The sequence below is a fragment of the Dreissena polymorpha genome, chromosome 9, assembly GCF_020536995.1.
Source record: "Dreissena polymorpha isolate Duluth1 chromosome 9, UMN_Dpol_1.0, whole genome shotgun sequence".
Lineage (NCBI taxonomy): Eukaryota > Metazoa > Mollusca > Bivalvia > Myida > Dreissenidae > Dreissena > Dreissena polymorpha.
The window spans coordinates 63744991-63767396 of NC_068363.1; the positions used below are offsets into that span (position 1 = coordinate 63744991).

The window sequence follows — 22406 nt, forward strand, 5'->3', positions numbered from 1 at the left end:
GGCAAAACTAGAACAGAAAACTAATCCGTACACAAATTTATGTCTTGTCTTGACCAAAATAAAACTAGATTCCCGTCGGCAACAGTACACAAAAGCGGTTTATTTGTAATTTTCTAAAAACTAAGTCATCTTTACCCGTTACCTGTTCGCATGTCCTGTTAACACAGAGAATAGCGTCATATTAAACACTCACTTGCACGTTGAATCATGAAGTTAATATCTGAAAAACTCTTGACACAAAATTGTGTCCTTTATCTTTGAACTATAGCCATAACTGTTGCAAATAGCATGCAAATAATAAAATATAAAAACGATTTATTTTTCTAAATAATAATTTAAACAAAACATTTTTTCGACAATATAATGCAAATGAGAGAGCTTTTACCATATTAATGAACCATTATTTGTTACAATTTTTAGTTGTGAGCGTTAGCTCACAACTAATGTAGAGGCAGTTTTGCAAGTCAGTCTGCTTTAGCTACGCTAGGAACGATAACTGCAAGTCAGTCTGCTGTAAGCTTCGCTAGGAACAATAACCACTGCCTGTATTCACTACCTGCAGTAAAATTATGCAGACGACGAATGCTAGAAGCGTCTGCTCTACTACTGCAGTGTGTGTATTTAATCAATATTAATTAAAAGCTTGTAAGACGGCGTTTTACTAATGTTTATCATTGAAATCTGTACATATTGGCTGCAATCATGGAAAACGGGGCTTAATGCATGTCAAATAAGATTAGCCTGTGCACACTGATTAGCCTGTGCAATGTGCACAAGCTAATCAAGAACGACACATGACTTTATGGTGTTTTACATTTGAAGACAGTCTCTGGTACTGGGATGACAATTTATGCATATGCATTATGCCCTGTTTTCCCAAAATGAAGCTTAAATAATCTTTTTTATTAATGATTTGAAAAAATCACATCTCAACATGTGCTTTTAGCCACATTGTTTTTAAATTTGAATGGGGTGTGTTCATTTCATACTTGCGATATAAAAAGCTATAACATAATTTTGAAAACTGAGTTGCGTCTAAGATTGTACAACAGCGAACAACTACAGTGCTTTCAGCGCTTTGATTTTAAATACTGTTTGTATAACGTATGTGTGTTCTAAAACCAATACATCACAAAATATTAACAATGAATAAACACGTACAATACTCTTACACAATTAAATGATTCAACCAATTCCAACTAATCCGCCATGATGATTTTCTAAAGAGGATATATACCACTATCGATATATTGCACAGAAATGGAGATTACTATAAACTATTTTAAAAATCAACAAACAATGACACATAAAAAAACTAGAATAGATTATATAAACAACTAAATCTACAATTTTTTTCAAACAATGACATATATAGAGCACTTAAAACTAATAAACAAAAGGTATATTCAGAGGCGTATCCAGAAAATTTTGAGAGGGGGGGCTCAAGAGGGAGGGTGCGGGAGGGGTTTCCCCTTCCGTCGTCGATTTTTTTTGAAATGGCACATTGAAATGATGCGATTTCCTGCTATCTAATCAGCATTTTGCATGATAAAAGTGCATGTGAAACAAATAAGAACTTGAGTTCACACATCAAGTGTGACAGACACACTGCCAGACAGACACACAGGGGTAAATCAAATGTCTCTCAAACCACTTAAGTGGTGGGAGACATTATCTTTATCCATAACTTTTTTAACGGAGTTAGATGGGTGGACCTCCTATTAAACCTTGTTGGATATCCTACTAGGTCAACTTAGGTACAACATGAAATTGTTTATGTCCATGTCCCTATGAATGGAAAGCAGGCACACCGCGGACAACCTGTCCTGACCCATTGATGATCTTAGTTTTGTCTTAACAAGTCCTTGGGCACTGATACTCCTTTCCCACTCGCATGATGTGACAGGGAACACACATGATATGGACAAAACAGTGTAAATGGTGGGGTACAGCTGGGAATCACAATGTGCAACAGAGCCCTGAAGGGAAGTAGTTGGGTTGGGTACACCTTTCCACCTAGCCTGCCATATAAAGTGCAACTCGGCAGGGAGGGACTGAGGAGAAGGAGATCATCATTGAACCATTCAAGGTCACTAGTACTGACAGGAGAGGAGTACATTTGTTCAGGTATAAACTTCAATCCCATGGCTGCCTTAGTCTGCAAATCACTGAATCGGATGTCCATTTCATTCACAAAAGTGTCAACAAAGGGAATCGTTAGGTTTCTTGTGTAGTTTAATTCGGGTGTTGCTGCCTCGATGCTGTCACGCTTTAAGAAAATGATTTAGTTTCATATAGCAAAGTAATTCTTCATTTTTGAGTCTTTTTTTATTTTAAAAACTATGGATGAACATCAAAGCAGTTAGCCCGATTTGTAACAAAACCAAATAAAAACAAAAAAATAATTGCCATTCATTAAGTGTGCAGTTGAATTTCACTGGCAATAACTTGTTACTCAAAAGGATCATCACTCTAAAGAGCTAATACCAATTAAATTTATCAAAGAAATTACCGAAAAAATAATAATGATTGTCCATTGCGTTCGTCTAAACTCTTTAATTGCTACAAATTGAAAGATTGTTTTTCACAAGTCTCATGCGGCAGCCATTTGTAAACATTTATCTATAGCTAAATATAGCTAAATATGGATGAATTTTATTAGTTGAATGTATCTTCTTCAGCCAATCAAATAGCGCAGTTTATTACTTACAGTCAATGAAGCGTGCACTTTAGCTGACGAAGGTTAGATCGTCTGTACACATGCCTGGGGCTAATCACACAAATCTACAGCTGTTTATGGCTTATTTAGGGACATATGACAGGAAATACACAAGTGGATTGAAACTGTAAGGGGCTCATTTTTATTAAAAATCGTGTCTAGCCTGCCAGCTGGGGGGGGGGGGGGGGCTTTAGCCCCCTAGCCCCCCACCTAAATACGCCTCTGATATTTTAACATCTTATATAGCTAATCTAAGAATAAATATATGTAATCTTTACATTAAATATCTTATCAACATACAATTTATAAAACATTATGTTGTAACAGTCTTGTTAAGAAATGTTATAGAAAAGCAATAAATAGCAAATGAATCATGATTTCTACATAAATAACGATTATGCCGAGCTTTTCAAATCAAAATGAGGTATACACACAATAGAAACATTTCAATAACTGCATTTGCATAAAACGTTTGTCATGGCGCTATACAACGTGGTTAATATGAAGCGAATTCAAATCATTCTTTCTACATTAAGCTTTAGCTAAAACATTCAGATCATTAAGAGACATTAACACACAAACAGCTGTTCATTATGTTCGCTTCGTTCTGTTCTGTACATGACTGAGTTTGAAGCTATTCAAAAATACGCGGATGCATGTGGATGGTATGTTCTTGTAAAAGAAATACAGCGAAGTGTGCGCAACATGGTTCAAATAGATCTGATTCAAAGTTTGGGATCCGAAAAATGCCATAGCTTTTAAATAAGGCAAGGGAAAATAAAACTTGTAACCAATAAAATATATAATTTGAAAAATAATTCACAAAGAACCGGTTTTTTATGTACTAAATTATTAAAGTGACCTTAAAATATATATCGCAAGTGGCAGTCTTTCGTTTTTCATTTTGTGAACTATTTGATAAGTAAAAAATGAAATTCGGTTGCATTGTACTCTTTAACTAAATGTGTATTAAAACACGAGTCGTGATTATGCGTATCCCTTTAAAAATTACACACTTAAAATGTTATTTTCTTAAAGAAACAAATTCCATTTAATGCCTTCTCAAAATGCCTAATGAATGCTTAAGCTGAACTCTGACGGTGCATTACTTTTTCGCACTCAAATAAATCTATTAATATTGCAAGCTCAATTTAACGACACTTATCTTTAACCATCTAATTTTACTCCGAGGTCATTCCGCGTAATTCTTAAGGAATGTTATTTTTACAAGTGATCGGTCGATTAACATATTGCGGCGTGAAGTAAAGTGGCGGACAAAGTTGTTAATTGCTTGTGGGTAGGATTTCATATTGGCATGATCAAGTTACGCACATAACTTTTCCTATAATCTTTTTTTATGGTGAATTTTATTTTCCACCGTCATTTAAAGTGAAATTTTCTCAAACGGGCACATTCAGTTCTAACAACATAGTTATGTATTGAAATTTAATGGACTACTGTTTAGGGCAACCTTTTCTGAACAAATATACTTGTACTCTTTTATAGCCTTCGCCCATAATATAACCAAACTTATGCTTAAATATAATGATTAGGACAGTATTTATCGTTTTACTTGTTGAGATATATTGTCCGTTTTCTTAAATATCATGAAACGATAGTTATGTTGCTTTTTTGGATACTATACCATTGAGAAATTACGTCGGGGTTATATTGATTTTCTTACCTTGTTAAAATGTTTATGTTTTAACACGTGTTTGTTTTATGATTAAATATGTGTTAAGTGCGAGGTTGGTAATGCCTTTAAACCTGTTAAACACAATAGATATTTTGCATAGACCATTTAAATGCGGTGACCTCTTTTAAATCTTATTTCTAAATACTTAGTTTTCTGGTGTATGTAGTATATTAAAATACGGACAGTACTGGTGTGACGATGCTTTTAAAGAGGATGGATATAAAAGCATGGATTTAAGTTTATCTTCATCACCACAATTGTGTATGTGGGTACGAAATTTGGGTACGAACAAAAATTGGGGTACGAAAATTGTGGGTACGAAACAATTATGCCAAAAAATGATATGGGTCCGAAAAAAATGTGGGTATTAAAAAAAATTGGAACGAAAAAAAATCGGAACGAAAAAAATGGGTACGAAAAAAAAATGGGTACGAAAAATTGAGTACGAAAAAAGTATTTGGGGGTACGGGGAAGTAGTACTCATGAGGAACTTGACCCATTCAGCAAAACTTGGAGGCGGGTTACATTCTCGATCAAATCTAAAAATAACTATTTGGGGTTTTCCAAGCGTCACAACGTTTGAAGTGCCACCTGGCAGTTTCGTGCCTAGTTCCTGTTCCGAACCACTCGATAAAGTTGAAAGAGGACGGGAACCAAGCAGCATTTATCTTTATCAATTATAAATAGCGAGATATGCCGATTGAGAAAATTTAGCTAACTCATTCGGACTGGCTCGATCTTTACATAGGTCGCCATTGTGAAGAACTTTTTCATGGTATGATAACCTAGACGTGCCGCTGAAGCAGCATAGTCAAAAAGTCATAGAACACGTTCCTGATTTGGAAGACCAGCGCATGGTACGAAAGTTCGTATCCTGATACTGTTTCATGAGTTTCATTGTTCATATATGAGTAAGAAGCATGTCATGTTAAAGCTTTTTTATTAATAAAATGGTAAATAAAATATACTTCAACATCTAAACATACATTTTCACACCATATTAGACAGTATAATTATATCATTATAAAGTCACTTTTGTATATTGCGATCGGGGGGGGGGGGGGGTAATTTAAGGGTCGGTTGGAGTTGTGTCTAATATCATAATCAGACTATAAACCCATGCCTTAGCCTTCACCTTTATGACTCTGTTTACGAGCAACTCTCTTCATACAATGCGCAGGTATCTTGCATTCTTCAGAAGTAATGGACAGTTTGCTTCAAGGAACTGGCGGCGGACCATCAGGAAAAAGCTCTTCGTACGGAGGCGGCAGTTCTTGATTTGAAATGAGTTCTGTATAGTCACCTGATGGTCTCGATAAGTTACTGCACAAGACGGTACACACGTGATGTTGAAAGAACTCATCAATCCCGTCTGCTCCTCGGTCAGTGTCGCCATAGTTACCGTCTTTTGAATGAATGACCGGATTGGTAAGTGTGAACACACATTGATCCTCGACTCCTTGCAAGTTACACACCACTAATTCCCCACCTGATTCATGGTAGGTAAAATGTGCGAACGCTGCTAGAACTGCGATCTCTCGATTGATTCCTGAGCCACAGTCTGTAACGAAAGTGACAAACTTCCCACGCAGACGTTCCTCGATAAGTAACGCTTCGTCTTTACCCAGTTTGAATTTTAGAAAACGAGCTACACTGGCTGTAAAAGATGACCATACGTCGATAATTGCTTCGATAGGCTTGACAAAACGTACCTATAAAATCAAAAACAAAGGTGCATAGCAAGTCAGAACATAATGTAAATGTAGTTATACTATAACAATTTTTTATTTATAAAGTTTTTTTTACATGGAATGAAATATGTATTCTTGTTTTACATTTATATCATTGTATTAATTTTTAAAAATAAAGAAGGCTCACAAATAACGAACCTTGTATTGGCTAATGTTGTGGTTGTTTTGTAAATGCCGTTTGAACTTGGATGCCAAATGTTGTCCTGTCGTGCATCTGTATATATAAAGCTTCCAGTCACCAAGTTTTGCAATCCTGTGTTGTTTCTTGATCACCACGTCTGACTTTGTAAAGTAGTTCCGTTCGTGGTATACTACACCCTGTGTAAGGATATTTAGGTTTAATGCTCCATAATGTTATGTTTATAATTATATCGCCGTTATTATGATTTTTTAAATATAGTTTCAAATATCAATAGACGTTCGAAGTGCGTACGTGTTAAACAACCTCTGATTTAACCCTTTCAGTGCGTGAACCGATTTGTGAAGGCCTGTGCAAACAGTTTGGATCCAGATGAAACGCCACAAAACGTGGCGTCTCATCAGGATCCAAATTGTTTGCTATTCTGATAGTATTCTTTGAAAAAATCGAAGAAAATGCTAATTTTTGAAATTTAGCAGACAACATTTTAGCAGACGACACATTTCCCAGCATGCAAAGGGTTAAAGTAGTGTAGTAGTCAGATTATCTCGTTAGACACAAATGATGCGCATCGTTTGTGATAACAAATAAAAGCTATTATTAAAGCCAGTACTTTGCATTTTGTCTAGGAAGAAGTTTTATTTGTTACGCAAATATAGAATATGGGAAACCCATAATCACTTTCGACAAGCTGGAGTTGTTTTATTTATACCTTAAGACGAATGTCTTTACGAAAGAGTTATATATTGAGTTAAAGATTACATAACTAAGTCCGCTATTAAGAAATACACAGAATGATCAGTTTAATCCGGTGATTATCAAATGATAGGATCTTAACATGGCATTTCAAATAAGATATATAATCTTTATAACGTTAATGTAATTATGACTTCTACACATAAAATTATTTTACTTTTGACGTTGGCAGGCGCTCCCCGGTCACATTATAGAGTGAAGTTTAATTTAATTTTGAATATGAGGCAGACCTGTTACGTTTCTAGTTGCGTCTAATTGTATCTGAAGGATTTCTGTGTCATAGTACAAGGGTGGAGGATAAATGGGGTTTTCAGGGGTTTTCAGGGTCGGAAAGAATATAAACACACCTTTTAAAACTTTTGTTGCAAACATATCAAGTTATTGAATTATCTTTGAAATAGTCTTTAGTCCGTAAATACAGTTTTTCTTGCAGCTTGTGTCTATATCTTGAGATTAAAGAATGAATCATTGAATACGTTTGAAATCGGTGCCAAAATTTCACGATGCATGCTACATAACTGAATACATGACTGCAGTATAGATCGAATTTTTGGCCAAGAACACAGACATTGACAAGCGTTCCACGACCACACTATAGAGTGAAGTTTAATTTAAATTAGAATATTAGAATTTGATCCGAAATGATAATATCCCGAATCCTCATGTTGTATGTTCATTTGAATATTTCGCAATTTTCAACGGCATTCTAACGATATTTTTAACAACTCTATTTATTTAAGAGTCTTGTTCATGAAAAGGCGAAATAATATATTTCTAAACTATTGTCATAGATTCCGAAAAAGGAAATATTTTAATCAAAGGACACTCGAAACTATGGCGAATATTGAAAATAATCGATGACGTTTTTTGCTGATTATTTTGAATAAAACCTGTTGTAGTCACAGCTTTAAGAATACGCACGTAAGTCTGAATGGCCCATTGGTAGTGTCACAGACGTAGATACGTCTCTGGTAGTTTGTTATATTTTTTATAATGAAGAATATATGCTTCATCAAATATATAATCCATTCCGCCACCTATTTAAAACAAAAATTTGTTTTCAACATACATTTATATATGGTATATGTTCAATATATTGCTCACCTTGAAAACATGCGTGCATCCTCGTGAGCTATTGCATTGAGGGTTAAACTCAAACGAAGCCCACACCGTTTTGAATCCGTCCCAGGGACCAGCTGCCAGTGTAGAGTTTACGGTTCCCATCTTTAGATTGAAATTTTCTTTTTTTGTTTATTTAGTTAATATAATGTTAACATTTCATATAATCTGTAATATTGTCATCTTTACGCAGGTATTTTTTATTCTGCTGAATTTTTCTCATCACCGTAAATATAATACGATTTTAACCTTGAAGTTTAAATCCAACGTGGTGAAAAAATGTATAACTTTGCTGTATTATTTGCCGACAAAGATTAACAAAAGTATGCTTTAAGCTTTATTCTGCTTCGTTTTTATAACAACCTTACTGGGAAATTCCTGATGACGGCGAGACAAGCAGTCTGTTTGTGTCCTTGTGATTGGCACAAGCTGTTTTTATTTTTATGAAATGATACAATTTGTTGATTTTCGCTTTCGGTGAGGCATCCGACTTTTCTACTTATATATAAACACAACAAATCCTGATATCAGGTCGGCTGATAAACAACCCGTGATATTAAACTTGTGTTTGAATGGGTACACGTAAAGAGTAATGCCTAAGTAGAAGTGCATGTGAATAAAAACATGAAACATTTATGCGCCATTAATTGTTATTTATTTATCGTAAACCAAACAAGAAATATCTTTAAAAAAGATATACGGCGTTGATAGTTCAATGAATGAGATCAAGGATAGCGAATGTTTTTTTTCTGTGCAGTTCTTAGCTGCACCACACGCAGTACGGGATGTTTCGCGGCTTATTTTACATTATTACATATTTCTGGTCATAAACCTATAGATACAAAACAGAAAACCAAAAGAAGAATGGAAGTGAAATTAAAACATACGAGTCAAACGGCCACACGAGAAGTATCCGTATTTATAGGCGCGTTCTTCGAACAAACCTGTTTGTGGTTTGTCGGGCATTGCTATTTGATTCGATTATTAACAGTATCGATAATCATCGCGCTCATGCTTAATACATTGGTCAATATGGTGGAATAATTATTGTTAAATTAATCAAAAAAAATATTTATCATTGTATTGTTGAAAACACATTAAGAATCTACATATATCTGGTCTAAAGAAAATTCCAGGTCACCTAGTTCACGGATAGCGTATTTATTATATAACTATTATTTTACTGGCCGCGAACTCCGGAGATGACCTGTATATAAACTCTGACATTCATACACTGGCCGCGAATTGACCCGGGTTGAAATGCAATGTATCAAAGTGAGGCCTCGCTTCCACTGCTCTTTATACTTTTACATGTTAACATGTTGACAAGAATATGGAAGTAAGTACTAAATATGAGAACATAGCCTTTAAATATAAACGCGTTGCGCTGGTAATTCTCTGAAAATAAAAGGTGCACGCGCAAACTGTATTGATGTCGAGAATTGAGTGTAAAACTGTTCTATCTATTAAGCCTTTTCATTAGAAATAAAATTGTTTCATGCAGTAAGACAGTGTTACAAAGACGCGTATATGTTTCCAATGTTCTGGTGGAATACTCAAATCAGCCAATGGAATAAATGAAGTGTATTCATTCGTACCTAGCCGCGGGAATTTTTATTTGAATTTTATTGGGCACTTACAAAGGTCAGGAGAGGTGAAAAGCTGGCTTAATACAGCTTACGCCAAAAAAGTCTATTGATTAGTCGCATGTGTTTGGCATCGAAAGAAAGCAACACATGAGTTATGGTTGAAATAAGGCATTTATATTTATTTTAATTATCACACAAAATATCAGTACATCAACATTACATTCACAAAATAATCTGCAATATACAGTAAAAAACACAATAAATATATGACATAAATGGGCGGGTAACGGATGAATAATGCTTTGCACCTGTCCGTCGATAAGTCGGTGGATCGGTCGAATGGTCGGTCTTTAGACCATTTCGTTTCTGAGAACGCTTTAAAGCTACCGTCGTCAAATTTATAGACTTGTTACTTAGAAGATCAAAGCGCTGAAGGTACTGAAGTTGTTCGCTATTTCATGATGTAAGACGCAACTCATTTTTTTAAATTAATCGCAAGGTTGAAATGAACACACGCCATTCAAATTTATACAGAGTGTGTCATGACGCACGGGTCGAGATGTGTGCACTTTTTATCATCCTATTTATTTTAAAGAGATAACTTAAACAAAAAACAACAACATGGCCCTTTTTGGACGTTCTGAAAGCATAGAAAGTATGATGAGAATGGCAATGCGAATTGAATATCCAGACAATTTGCAATCACCATCATATTAAATGAATATTGTTGGAATATCGAATACCTTTCTCACTAAGAATATAATTTAATGATGAAAATTCCCTGTACAAAACTTTAGATTTTTGACAACATATACAAATTTAAAATATACAATAAGATAATTGATGGAAATAAATAAAAAATAAAAAAATCTGCGAGCAATACTTTTTACTCACGAATTAGGTAGTCATAAAGACAGCCCTGTTGACCCGTACTTCTTTGTTTATGCATTACTTGTTACCTTAGGAGTTCAAACGGTGTCAACAACTCTGACCTAAACATATGTATAGAGCACTAATGCGCTTTTTTGGCGTAGCTGTTTTACCCAACTTTTCACCTTAAATGACTTTTATATATAACGCCAGCAGACACGCGTGAATATTTTCGAATATTTCATAGGCATCTCCGTGTCTGTGCTCAGCGCAAAGGTTGTAGCACTGTTCAGTGTAAGGAATTCCGGATCATTCTCTGTATGTTCAAACGACATAAATTGTGGCCCAGTTACAATTACGCGTTAAAACCCATCTCGCAGAATTTCAGGGTCAGTACTCGTTCACTAAATCGTCCGGGGAATATATAATTGACTACCGATAAACACAGTTTTGCTTTGAAGATGAGACAACAAACATTATCGAAATAGTATAGTGTCACGATTAGAGGAAAATAGTTTAATTATACAACCACAATGTTTGCCGTACTCGGTCAGCACGTCTGTAAATCGTCCCTGAACGCCTGGATAGGCTGCCCTTATTTACAAGTTTGCTATTTTGAAATCAATTTTGTATCGAAAAGCATTGTTCTAAAATGTGCCATTTTCAATTCGCAATGCGATTTTTAATGACCCTCGTCATGCATCATGCGAAAATGGGTCTTTTTCCATATGCGCTCATATATATAGCCCATTCTGTCTGCGCACCTCTCAGTCTGGTCAGGAGATACAAAATGAGACCATAACACATTGAGTGATTTTATAACGAACAGCATCGCCTCTGACCAGACTGCACAAATGCACATGTTGGGTTTAAGATACGCTGGCCGAAACGCATAAGACCCATATTCACATGACGCGGCTATGAAAGTGTAAGTTAAATCTGTCTAAAGAAAACTGCGTTTAAATATTATATCAACATACGATATATTTCGATAGTGAAGAAATATACTCATAAAAAGGCATGTGAGGGCACATATGACGTGCACTTCCGTAGTACAATTTTTATCTACTTACACTAATTTGTGGTTTGACAATAATAACACACATTTTATGCGGTGAATATGTGACTTGCAAGTGAAAAAAAGTTAAACTTTTGTTTTCATTTTTTTTATTTAGAAACGTAAATTGCAAACTTAATTTCAAAGTCAGCATTTACGCCGACTACCTTTTTAAAAGATACTTCTTGTTATATTTATTTATTTTTAAATATTCGGTTTTAGCGATTATAGCATTTTTGAGGTTGTCTATAGTAATTGGTGAACTCATGTTCAACGTTTTATAAATTAAGAACAGTGAATATAAACAAGCTTAACCTTCTATTATTGCGTTGTTAGCACCCGTAAATACAAAAGATCGCCGCTATCTGTTGAGAACCAAATAACGCATCCCAGAAATATCAAATTTAACCCCGCTGTAGAAGCATGAACGAGATTACGAAACAGATAATTCTTGTTATATTTAAATGTTTTTTTTATATTTCGGTTTAAGCGATTATGAAGCATTTTTGTTGTTGTCTTTCGTATCCCTGATGTTATTTTTGTACTCATGTTCAACGTTTTATACATTGAGAATATAAACAAGCGTAAACAATACTATTGCTTTGTTTTCCCGAATCTATTAATAGCCTAATATTATGAATGACCTGTACTACGTCATTAAGACGCAGCAGATAGTGGACAATTTTAATCATTCATTAATAATTTCTTCCGCGACACGTATAATACAAACATTATTTATTGATTTTTTTCTATATAAGCTCCGTTCAAAAATATTCCATTTAACACGATATTTACATATTTTTTTCCATTTGTGAATGACTATAGTTGGATGACTCAAACCTCTTGCATAAATTATACAATTCTTTCTCGTGCGGATACGGCAGGTGTGGCGGGTAGTAGGCTTTCCGAAGATAAGCCGAACTGACTTGAAATTTTCAGTAACAAAACTAGCAGTTCGCTACGCGAACAACTTAAAATGAAGAAAACATTGATTTTAGTGGTGTCAAATAGTCTTAGTTCAGATAGCAGGGGGGTGTAGCATTCAATACTAAGTTTATTGCAGTACATGGAATACAATTTTTGTTTAAAAAATCTTTTTCTGAATAAAAATCATGCAAAACGGTATCAAATATGTTTACAACTATATTTTGATTTTAAGAACTGTCTTTATTATGAATATATTAAATGTTTAAAAGCGACAATAAAACAAAAAAGTCCTTGAATTAAACTACAAATCAAATAGCAATAACAGAGCATATACACAGACAAGGTTGGATTATAATTAACTATCAACGAAAGCTATAGATAGTATATTGCGCTTTCCAATGTCACTTAAACGCATTAAAACCCTAAACACACTGAAATATTATTAATTCTGCGAATTTGGTTAACTTATGAGTTATTTTCCTTCCGGTATTTATCATCTTGGTGACATAATGCTGCGATGTAATATAACTATATATATGTGAAATCTACGGAATACCGTTAGTGACATCGTGGTTACACATTAAAATCCAGAGGGCGACAATTCGATAGTACGATGGCGACAATGCGATAGTGCGATAGTAAGATGGCGACGATGCGACAACGCGAAAGTACAATGGCGACAACGCGATAGTACGATGGCGACAATGCGACAATGCGATAGTGCGATAATACGATGACGACAGTGCGACAATACGATGGCGACAGTGCGACAGTACGATGGCCGCGATAATACGAAAGCGACAGTACCAAAACGCGATAGTACGATGACGACAATGCGATAGTACGATGGCGACAATGCGATAGTACGATGGCGAGAATGTGATAGTACGTGGGCGACAACGCGATAGTACGATGGCGACAATGCGATAGTACGATGGCGACAATGAGACAACGCGATAGTACGATGGCGACAACGCGATAGTGCGATGGCGACAATGCGATAGTGCGATAATACGATAACGACAGTGCGACAATACGATGGCGACAGTGCGATAGTACGATGGCCGCGATAAAACGATAGCGACAGTACCACAACGCGATAGTACGATGACGACAATGCGATAGTACGATGGCGACTATCGCATTGTCGCCATCATACTATCGCGTTGTCTTATTGTCGCCATCGTACTATCGTATTGTCGCCATCGTACTATCGCGTTGTCGCATTGTCGCCATCGTACTATCGCATTGTCGTCATCGTACTATCGCATTGTCGTCCTCTGGATTTTAATGTGTAACCACGATGGCGCTACCGGTATTCCGTAGAAATCGGGCGGGAAGGAGGCCCTTATTATCCACCACCAGTCCTTAATTTATCAATTCCGTGGAACGGTCAATGCAAACCATTTGAATAATTAAGTTATCATTTATATAATTTAACAATTTATCAATTCATATTACTAGACTATTGTAAACGTGCTTTATGTTTTTAACAATTATTGTTCTTCGTTGCAGTTCTTTGATTAATCATTAATTGAAATATCTTTTCATTTCATTCCTCCATGTAATTATCCTGCCTTTTTTGTATCTGTCAGATATGTTGTAATTTTAGACAAATCCTGTCGTATCAACCGCACGTCCAGCCCTTCTCCGAAATGGATTTGTGAATTTTTAACTCGCCGCCAGCTGTCAGATCGGTTAACGGAGACCATGAGTGCCGCGAGGGCAGCGATGTCCACTCAGGCTGTCATAGACGAATTTTTTGACTTGTTTGAAGCAGTTTTGGACAATCATGAACTGAAAGACAAACCTGGACAGGTAAAAAAAACTTAAACTTTTAAAAAGGTGTGTTCATGTTAAAGTAGAAATATTCAAATTTTTAGAAATTAGTATTACGTGTGCATACTTATTGCATGGAAATCGGTTATTTTTATTTAAATAAAATTTAAAGTCGAACATGTTTTTGCAGATATTCAACGTCGACGAAACGGGCTGGACTGGTAAAATAAAGTCTACACAGCGTTTTATCGCTCTTACAGATTCCAGCCATGTGATTAAGAGGAAAACGTCTGTGAATGGTCACATCAATGCTCAAGTGTGCGTCAGCGGCAGTGGTAGATTTCCTCCAACAATGTTTGTGTACAAAGTAAGTCAGAATAGTCATTCCCGCTAGTAATTAATCTATTAATTATACTAAACTTTTAAATATGAACACACACGTAAGTATACAAATCTCAAAGATAAACATTTATCAAGAGTTAAAATACTATTATGATTGATTCATCGTATGACTTTTTACAACCATTATAATGCTACCGCTCTGGCATGTCAATATACCGGTAAAGTGATTGTTATGAATATTTTTGAGAGGGATGTCTCCCCAATACAGAGATCGAGGATTTGCCAGACTCGTGGTTGTTCGCGGCCAATGAGCCTGGATACGTGAACGGCGACTTATTCCACAAGTGGTTTACCCACATATTCGTCCCGCACTGTGGCAATGCACGACCAGTCTTATTGGTCATGGACAACCACGAAAGCCACGTGACGTTATCTACGATTGAAGAGGTCATAAAAAATGATATTGTTTTGGTTGGATTGCCCGGCAACACCACACACATGCTCCAGCCGTTAGATGTTAAGGTTAATTTACAAAGCTGTAAAATAAAAAGTAAAACAATGATTTTTGTAACGTGGTGTGGTTTTCTTTCTGTACTGTAATTATAAAAATCAGTCAAACAAGCGTTTGGTTGGTTTAGTTCATACCAGTTTTTATTACATGTATTTATTTTAATATCGTTTCTGTTTTACTGATTTTCAGATACTTGGACCTCTCAAATCAAGAGTGGACACCATCTGTTCCATCCTTCCATATGCCAGAAAGGGGTTACTGGTCACCAAGGCGAAGTTTCCTGCGGTGTTGAGGCACGCAATGGACCAGGCATCCCCGGCCTCCGTACACTTCTAAAATAAGCACTGGGGGCAAATTTCCAGATGCAAAATAAGCACTGGGGGGCTTATATCCTACCTGTCATTTCTACTGGGGGGGGGGGGGGGTATTGTCCAAATGTTCATTTTTTATTGGGGGGGGGGGTTGTCCTGGGGGGGGGGCTTATGTCTGGATCCCGAATTCGTTTGCTGTGTCGGATCTGTGTCCAGTCAACCGCAGAGCTATCAACACTCACAACTGGTGGCTCCGTCATTCGCCCCGACAAACGTAAATCGTAAGTCAATGCGCACAGGGTTACGTATTAAGCATTGTACATACGTAAGACATTGCATGCGTTGCTGGTGCATTTTAGAACTTGAAGAACAATGTATTGTAGTATATTATTATGTATTGCTTTAACTGGTAAGACGGAGATGGAATCGCTTTGTTGTTTTTGTACCCGTATAAGGTGAATAAATGTTGTTTTTTTTAGAAGCGCCAACATTCGTTGCTGAGACGTGTCCAACATGCGGGAAGAATACAAAAAACCCACTGGTTGAGATGGGCATTGTTCCCGCAAGTTTGGGCAAGACCCTGGCCCCAACTCCAGAGCCACCAATGGAGAAGAAAAAGGCATCAACAAAGCGTCTGCAGAAAGGCCGAGTTTTGACTTCAAGCCAGATTGTTGGCGAACTGACAGTACGTGACGTAAAAAATATCGATAAAGCAATTAGTTATTTGTGGATATACCAATGAATACTTGTTTATTTGTTTAACATCCACCCACGATTCTTGTAATGTTTGCATGAACATACCGTATACCTGTGAAACCATTTAGTTTTGACAGCACACAATTTCGTCATTTTTATAAAAATGACGATTTCGTCAGGACTTAAATTCGCCGATTTCTGATTTTGAATTTTTTTAAAATGCGTCAGTCAATATCCGATTTGTGTGTAATACATATTCGCGATCAATCGCAGTTGCGAAAAATCGTGGTACGAATGCGGGAACACACTTGAGAATCACTGCAGGAGGTGGGGTCTGTTTGTCACATGCCAATTAACTAGTCTTTTGTTACCAAGGGACAGTAATGGACCCTCTTAATGTATGCTATTCACACGTTTATTGTTTTGATTAGCGAACAAGTGGGATCGAATAACCGTTAACGAGTGTTTGTAACAACGAAGCCAATTGCCAATTAGTCTTATTCTATTATTATAATTGCCAAAGTAAACTACCGGTATATAAATCAATAATGTCAGTAATTTAAAAATAAATAAATTGATACATATAAAATAGTAATAAGTGTGTAGGACATTAGCCCTCTGGGACATTAGCCCCTAGGACAAAAGCCCCTAGGACATTAGCCCCTTTGGACATTAGCCCCATAGGACATTTGCCTCTTAGGACATTAGCCCCTACCTACTTTTACATTCATTTTTAGGTATTTTATTTCATCTTTTTTTATTTAATGGAATTAATGGGTTATTGTTTTCTAAAACAGCAACAACAACACAATATGTTACTTATGTATCTAATTGTAAGGTAATTTTAGACTTCTGAATGGTGTCAGATAGCATAGTGTTTGCAAAATAAATAGAGTTCAAAGAACAAAATTGTAAACAAATTGTAAAAAACAACAACACTGAAATGTACGCGTGTGGTACAAGCTATATATTGTTTGTATTTACATATGAAATTAAAGAAATAGAATAAAAATGCTTACTTTAAACACAAAAGTTTTGAACGTTTTACATGTAAAACACCTGGGGGCTAATGTCCTAGCGTGCACTTTTTGAAGGGGCTTTTGTCCTAGGGGCTAATGTCCTAGAGGGCTAATGTCCGTACCCCGTTAAACGCAAACAATCAAACAAAAAACAGCAATTAAAATATTCTTTATTAATTTGTGATAAATACGCATGTTGATCACACATCGCATCTTTTCATTTGGTTTATTGTCTTTCATCGGCATTCGCTGCGTGATGGCTAATATGCAACATCCCTGAAAAACACAATGCACCTAATGGGTAATAAAGTTATAAACAACTAGCGCTAATTCATTACCATTCTACATAAACGAAGTCAACGCATTCGATACAGCTGTACTGCACTCGCGTTTTAAAGAAGTGTAACGTGTCAGTTAAGTACCTTGTGTAATCTACATCCCTTTGTGTCAAAACCGGATTAATCTTGATTACGAAACAGCAGTGAATGTGTGCATGGATTATGTTGGAATTTAATGCCTCGTGTCTACGGTAAAGTTTTAAAATATTTTTCAACTTAGTGTTTGTTTTTGTTCAAACATAGAGCATGATTGTTCGTTAGGATCTTAAATTCGCCGATCGGTCGACTGACGAAATTTATGGAAATTAATGCCTGACGATTAATAATGGTTTCACAGTATACGATCTGACGATTAATAATGGTTTCACAGTATACGATTGCATTTTTATGTACAATGCTTGTATTGGCATTATTTCAGGAAAAAGAAAGACAGAAACAAGAGAAGAGAGACAGTATTGAGATGAGAAGAAAAGAAGCTGAAGAGAGAAAGCAAAAGTTAGAACAAGAGCGTGTTCAAAAGAGGCAAAGAAAAACGGAAAGACTGGAGAAGAAACGACAGAGAGAAGAGGAGGCTGCAGAACGCAAACGGGCACGAGTGAAGGCCATGGCAGAAGAAGCTGCGGCGGCACATTTTTGCGCCAACTGTGGGGAGAGAGGACTTGTGGACGATGAAGAGAGGAGTGTTGAGTGGTATGAGTGTGACGGGTGTGAATGCTGGTATCATGGTGAGTGTCTGACGCAGTATGGGCTGATAATGGCGGTGACAAGTTTGTGTTATGGGGATGAATGGACGTGTAAGAGGTGTAATCCTTGGTAGTATGAAGAATGCGGTACTGTAAGTATGTACTTGAGATTGCGTGCGCGCGTGAAGGCGAGATGGCGTGTGTGCGAACGTGTGCGTGTAGTTGTGTGTCTGTGCAGTGCGATAATGTATATTTTATTGTATAAAATTTAATTAAAAGAAAACATCATATTAAAACAATCTTTGGATAATTGTCATGAATAAATAATCAATATATTTTATTGTTGGAAAGTAATTAAGAAAATGCCAGTTCCCTATTCAGCCGCGAAAAAGGAACTGGATTATAAATAAAAACAAACATGTTGAAATGTACAAGATTGCACTTTTATATCACATACATATAAAACTATGTTATATGTTTTAGGTTTTGTGGATGTGAAGTTAGTATTTGAATTTGAAAACATCGATACAACCAATATACTCGCACTAACAGATGACTACATTGCCAGTCAAATTTAAACCAATAAATTCTAATATTTTCTAATGACTTTTAAGTAATAAGTAAATTGATTGGAATGATGCTTCGCAAATAAAAGTGTGAAGGTTAATGTCATTTTACAACCTCACAGATATATAGCGTGAATGGATACGATTAGTTAATTTGTCGATTTTGTTAAGGGTAAATAATCTACAGTTGCACGATGATGATTTTGTTACTGCTGCTACTGAAGCTGTTTGTGATGATAGCACTTTTTTGTTGCTATTGCTATCGTTAATAAAGGTAGTGAAGATCATGACAACATGAAAACGAAATGATGACGACGACGAAAATGACGACTAAGACGACAATGTCGAAGAAGACGATAACAACGATGATGACGACGATGATGATGATGATGATGATGATGATGATGATGATGATGATGATGATGATGATGATGATGATGATGATGATGATGATGATGATGATGATGATGGCGATGATGATGATGGTGATGATGATGAGGAGGAGGAGGATTATGTATTGTACGTCAATACAATACATAGTCACCGTGGGTGTTATTAAATTACAAATTGAATAAGTCATTTAAGAGACTTGCATTCATTATTTAATCTATTCTCGGTCGACCGTGGGTCTGATAAAGGATGCTCGTTATACGCAAAATTGTAAACAGTATTTATGCCAAATACAAGTAAAGTTCATCCCAAGTTTCTTGTTATAATGATTCATTTCTCAAAAGATGGTCTATTTTTATATTGGAAGATTTACAACCGAATGAATATATTTCAGCTAAGAGGCTGCATAAACTCTACATAATTTAACTGGGGAGTCGAGTTTTATTAAAGGCTATCATTTTTTTCCGTTAAAAGGATTTCCATTAAACAGGTTGCAGAAACATTATATCTAAAAGATTGATGTAAAATTACAGGTATAAGGATGTAAACCAATATTTTTTCAGATTGTTATTTTTGAAAACTCGCATAGGCGCATGTAGTTTCTTAAGTATATTCGTTTATTCATACGTGCAAACGAACACAAGTTCAGTTGGAAAAATAAAAGCTAATTAAAAAAAAAAAAAAAAAAACTCATCATAGTCGACATTGGCTGCCCATTTAACGTCGTCTGCAATTTTTTCAAATTATATTCGTTTCTGAAATCTATTGCTATAATTGGTATGTTTCGTGCGCGGTCCTTTTTAATACGTTGAATAGTTGCTGCGTGAAAAGGGAATGGTAATGCTCGTTTTTAATGATGCTGAGGAGAGTTTTTGTTCGAGGTTATTCTGAAGTTATGGTAATCTTGCTGATCTCTATGGTTGTGTTGAGGATTTTAGCGGTAGTATTGCTGATATCCGCTGTGCTGCTGTAAATGTCGGCGTTTGAGTGGTGCTGGAATTGGTGGCATTAAATTTGGTGGGCGGATGCTGATGACAGTCGTGTTGGTTATAATGACGGTGTAATACTGATGACGGTGATGCTGGTGCGGAAGCCGCTGGTGTTTATGCTGTCATTAGTTGTGAGGCTCGTGATATCCGTGATTGTAATGTTGATGCCGGTGATGGGGAAGATGATTCTGTGTTGATGAAAATGATATTTCCGGTGAGCTTCTGTTGTGTAGCACACATGTTGAAACGACTGATACTAAATACTTAACAATGGTTTGAGTAAAAGCGTTTACGACATTATCATTAATTATAAGAGATCGGCTGTTCCATATAACAATATTACGTTATGTATCCGGAACGTACGCAATATTACACTAGTGCAGATGAAACTGTCCATAATATCTACATGCGTCATTACTTCTGAATAGCACGTTTGTTAACCGAGATGGCAGTCAAAGTATACGCTTTTCTATAGAAATCTTTAACAAAAGAAAAATACACTTGTCCGTGAATTGAATTCAATTAGTAACTGAATATTCGCATCCATGCCGTTCCATGAAAAGAATTCTGAACAAAGATAACGGTGGGAAGGATTTATTAAACTAACGCAAATATCAAAATTATTTAAACATGTTTAACTGATAAGATCTATTTGGGTGTTTACAAAAAAGGAAAGGCATTTCAATGGTACCGAATGAGCATTATATCATTGATTAATGTGTCAATGTTAAAGGGGCCGTCCAACAGATAAAGCGTCGTATCGACGCGATTCGATATTTTGGGCAACTACGAAGATTGCTTATATAGCTATTATTGCTAATTATAAAAACAAACACTACGTAAAAGTAAGTATAATTCAGCCAAATCTGATGCATGGTCTGGATGGTTGGCAGGCGGGCGAAAAAGGACGATGGTGGCTCCGAGTGGAATAAGTGCTGCTCCTTGGTCGGCCTCTATGACTAATCTACACACAACCGTTTATACATAATCACCATAAGACCTAGAACACAACCACATAACACTCATTTACACATCACCCCCAAACAAACCAGTACACCGAACACACCTATATAACACCCACATACACACAGCACTAACCTACAAAACACCCTAAGCAAACCAATACACCGAACACACCTATATAACAAACAAATTCACATTACTCATGCACACAGCATTACACCTAATCATAAAATCATCACCAACAATACAGTACAGGGCACATTAAGGTCTCATTGGCCAGCGTGCACTGAACTCTCCTAAAACTAAAAGTAAAAACCTTTGGCAAAACACCCGGACACCCGGGGTAAATCTGACCTACTCTGACTTAAAATAACTTTTATCTCCTGAAAGGTCACAGGGGCAGGTCGGACCTCAAAGACCTCGTGAAGAGGCCGGTAGGACCTGTAAATAAACTCTGATTTAAAAAAATATAAATAATGCTTATATAGCCAAACAGTACGTCCGCACTGAAAGTGAGCGTGGATGGTCGAGTGGTGTAGGCGGGAGGCTTTTTACTTCCTGGAGTCAGTGGTTCGAGCCCTGTTGAGGGTTACTTTTTATTTCCTTTTTTCCGGCGTAGCTGTTTAACGTCACTTTTGACCTTACCTGGCCTTTGTAAGTGTCCAATAAAATTCAAATAAAATTTCCCGCGGCTAGACACGAATTAATACACTTCATTTATTCCATTGGCTGATTTTAGCTTACAACCAGAACATGGGAAACATGACCGCGTCTTTGTAACACTGTTTTACTGCGTGTTCAGCATGAAACAATTTTATCTCTAATCTTAAGGCTTGATAGATAGAGCAGTTTTACACTCAACTCTTGACATCAATACCATTTGTGCGTATACCTTTTATTTTCAGAGGATTGCCAGCACCAGAGCGTTTGTACTTAAAGGCTGTGTTCTCATATTTAGTAATTACTTTCATATTCCTGTCTGTGTACTAGTATATTTAAGTTCATAAAAGTATCGTTTTTCCCTATCCTGATATTCGTTTTTGCCAAACCATTAAATTGTTTTTGAAATTGAACAGTTAACATGTAAAAGTATAAAGTTTTAAGCATGCCGTCGTTGCAGCAGTGAAAGCGTGGCCTCACTTTAATGCATTGCATTCCAACGCGCAAGGTATCAGGGTTAGTTCGCGGCCAGTAAA

The 22406-nt window shown here is 36.2% G+C and overlaps 1 protein-coding gene across 1 annotated transcript; it reads right to left on the reverse strand.

The window, feature by feature from the left end:
• Positions 1–298: 298 nt before the first annotated feature.
• LOC127846549 (alpha-protein kinase vwkA-like) lies at positions 299–8515 on the reverse strand. Its single transcript, XM_052377903.1, has 3 exons — positions 8166–8515; positions 6305–6484; positions 299–6127 (listed from the first exon to the last, which is right to left on the reverse strand). The coding sequence occupies exons 1-3, from the start codon at positions 8283–8285 to the stop codon at positions 5633–5635; spliced, it is 795 nt and encodes a 264-aa protein (XP_052233863.1). The 5' UTR covers positions 8286–8515; the 3' UTR covers positions 299–5632.
• Positions 8516–22406: the final 13891 nt, after the last annotated feature.

Coding starts and splice junctions, on each gene's coding strand:
- LOC127846549 (XM_052377903.1), bottom strand. CDS start 8,285: ATGGGAACCGTAAACTCTACACTGGCAGCTGGTCCCTGGGACGGATTC. Junction 6,485..8,165: donor GATGCACGCATGTTTTCAAG/GTGAGCAATATA, acceptor ATCCTTACACAG/GGTGTAGTATACCACGAACG. Junction 6,128..6,304: donor ACAACATTAGCCAATACAAG/GTTCGTTATTTG, acceptor TTGATTTTATAG/GTACGTTTTGTCAAGCCTAT.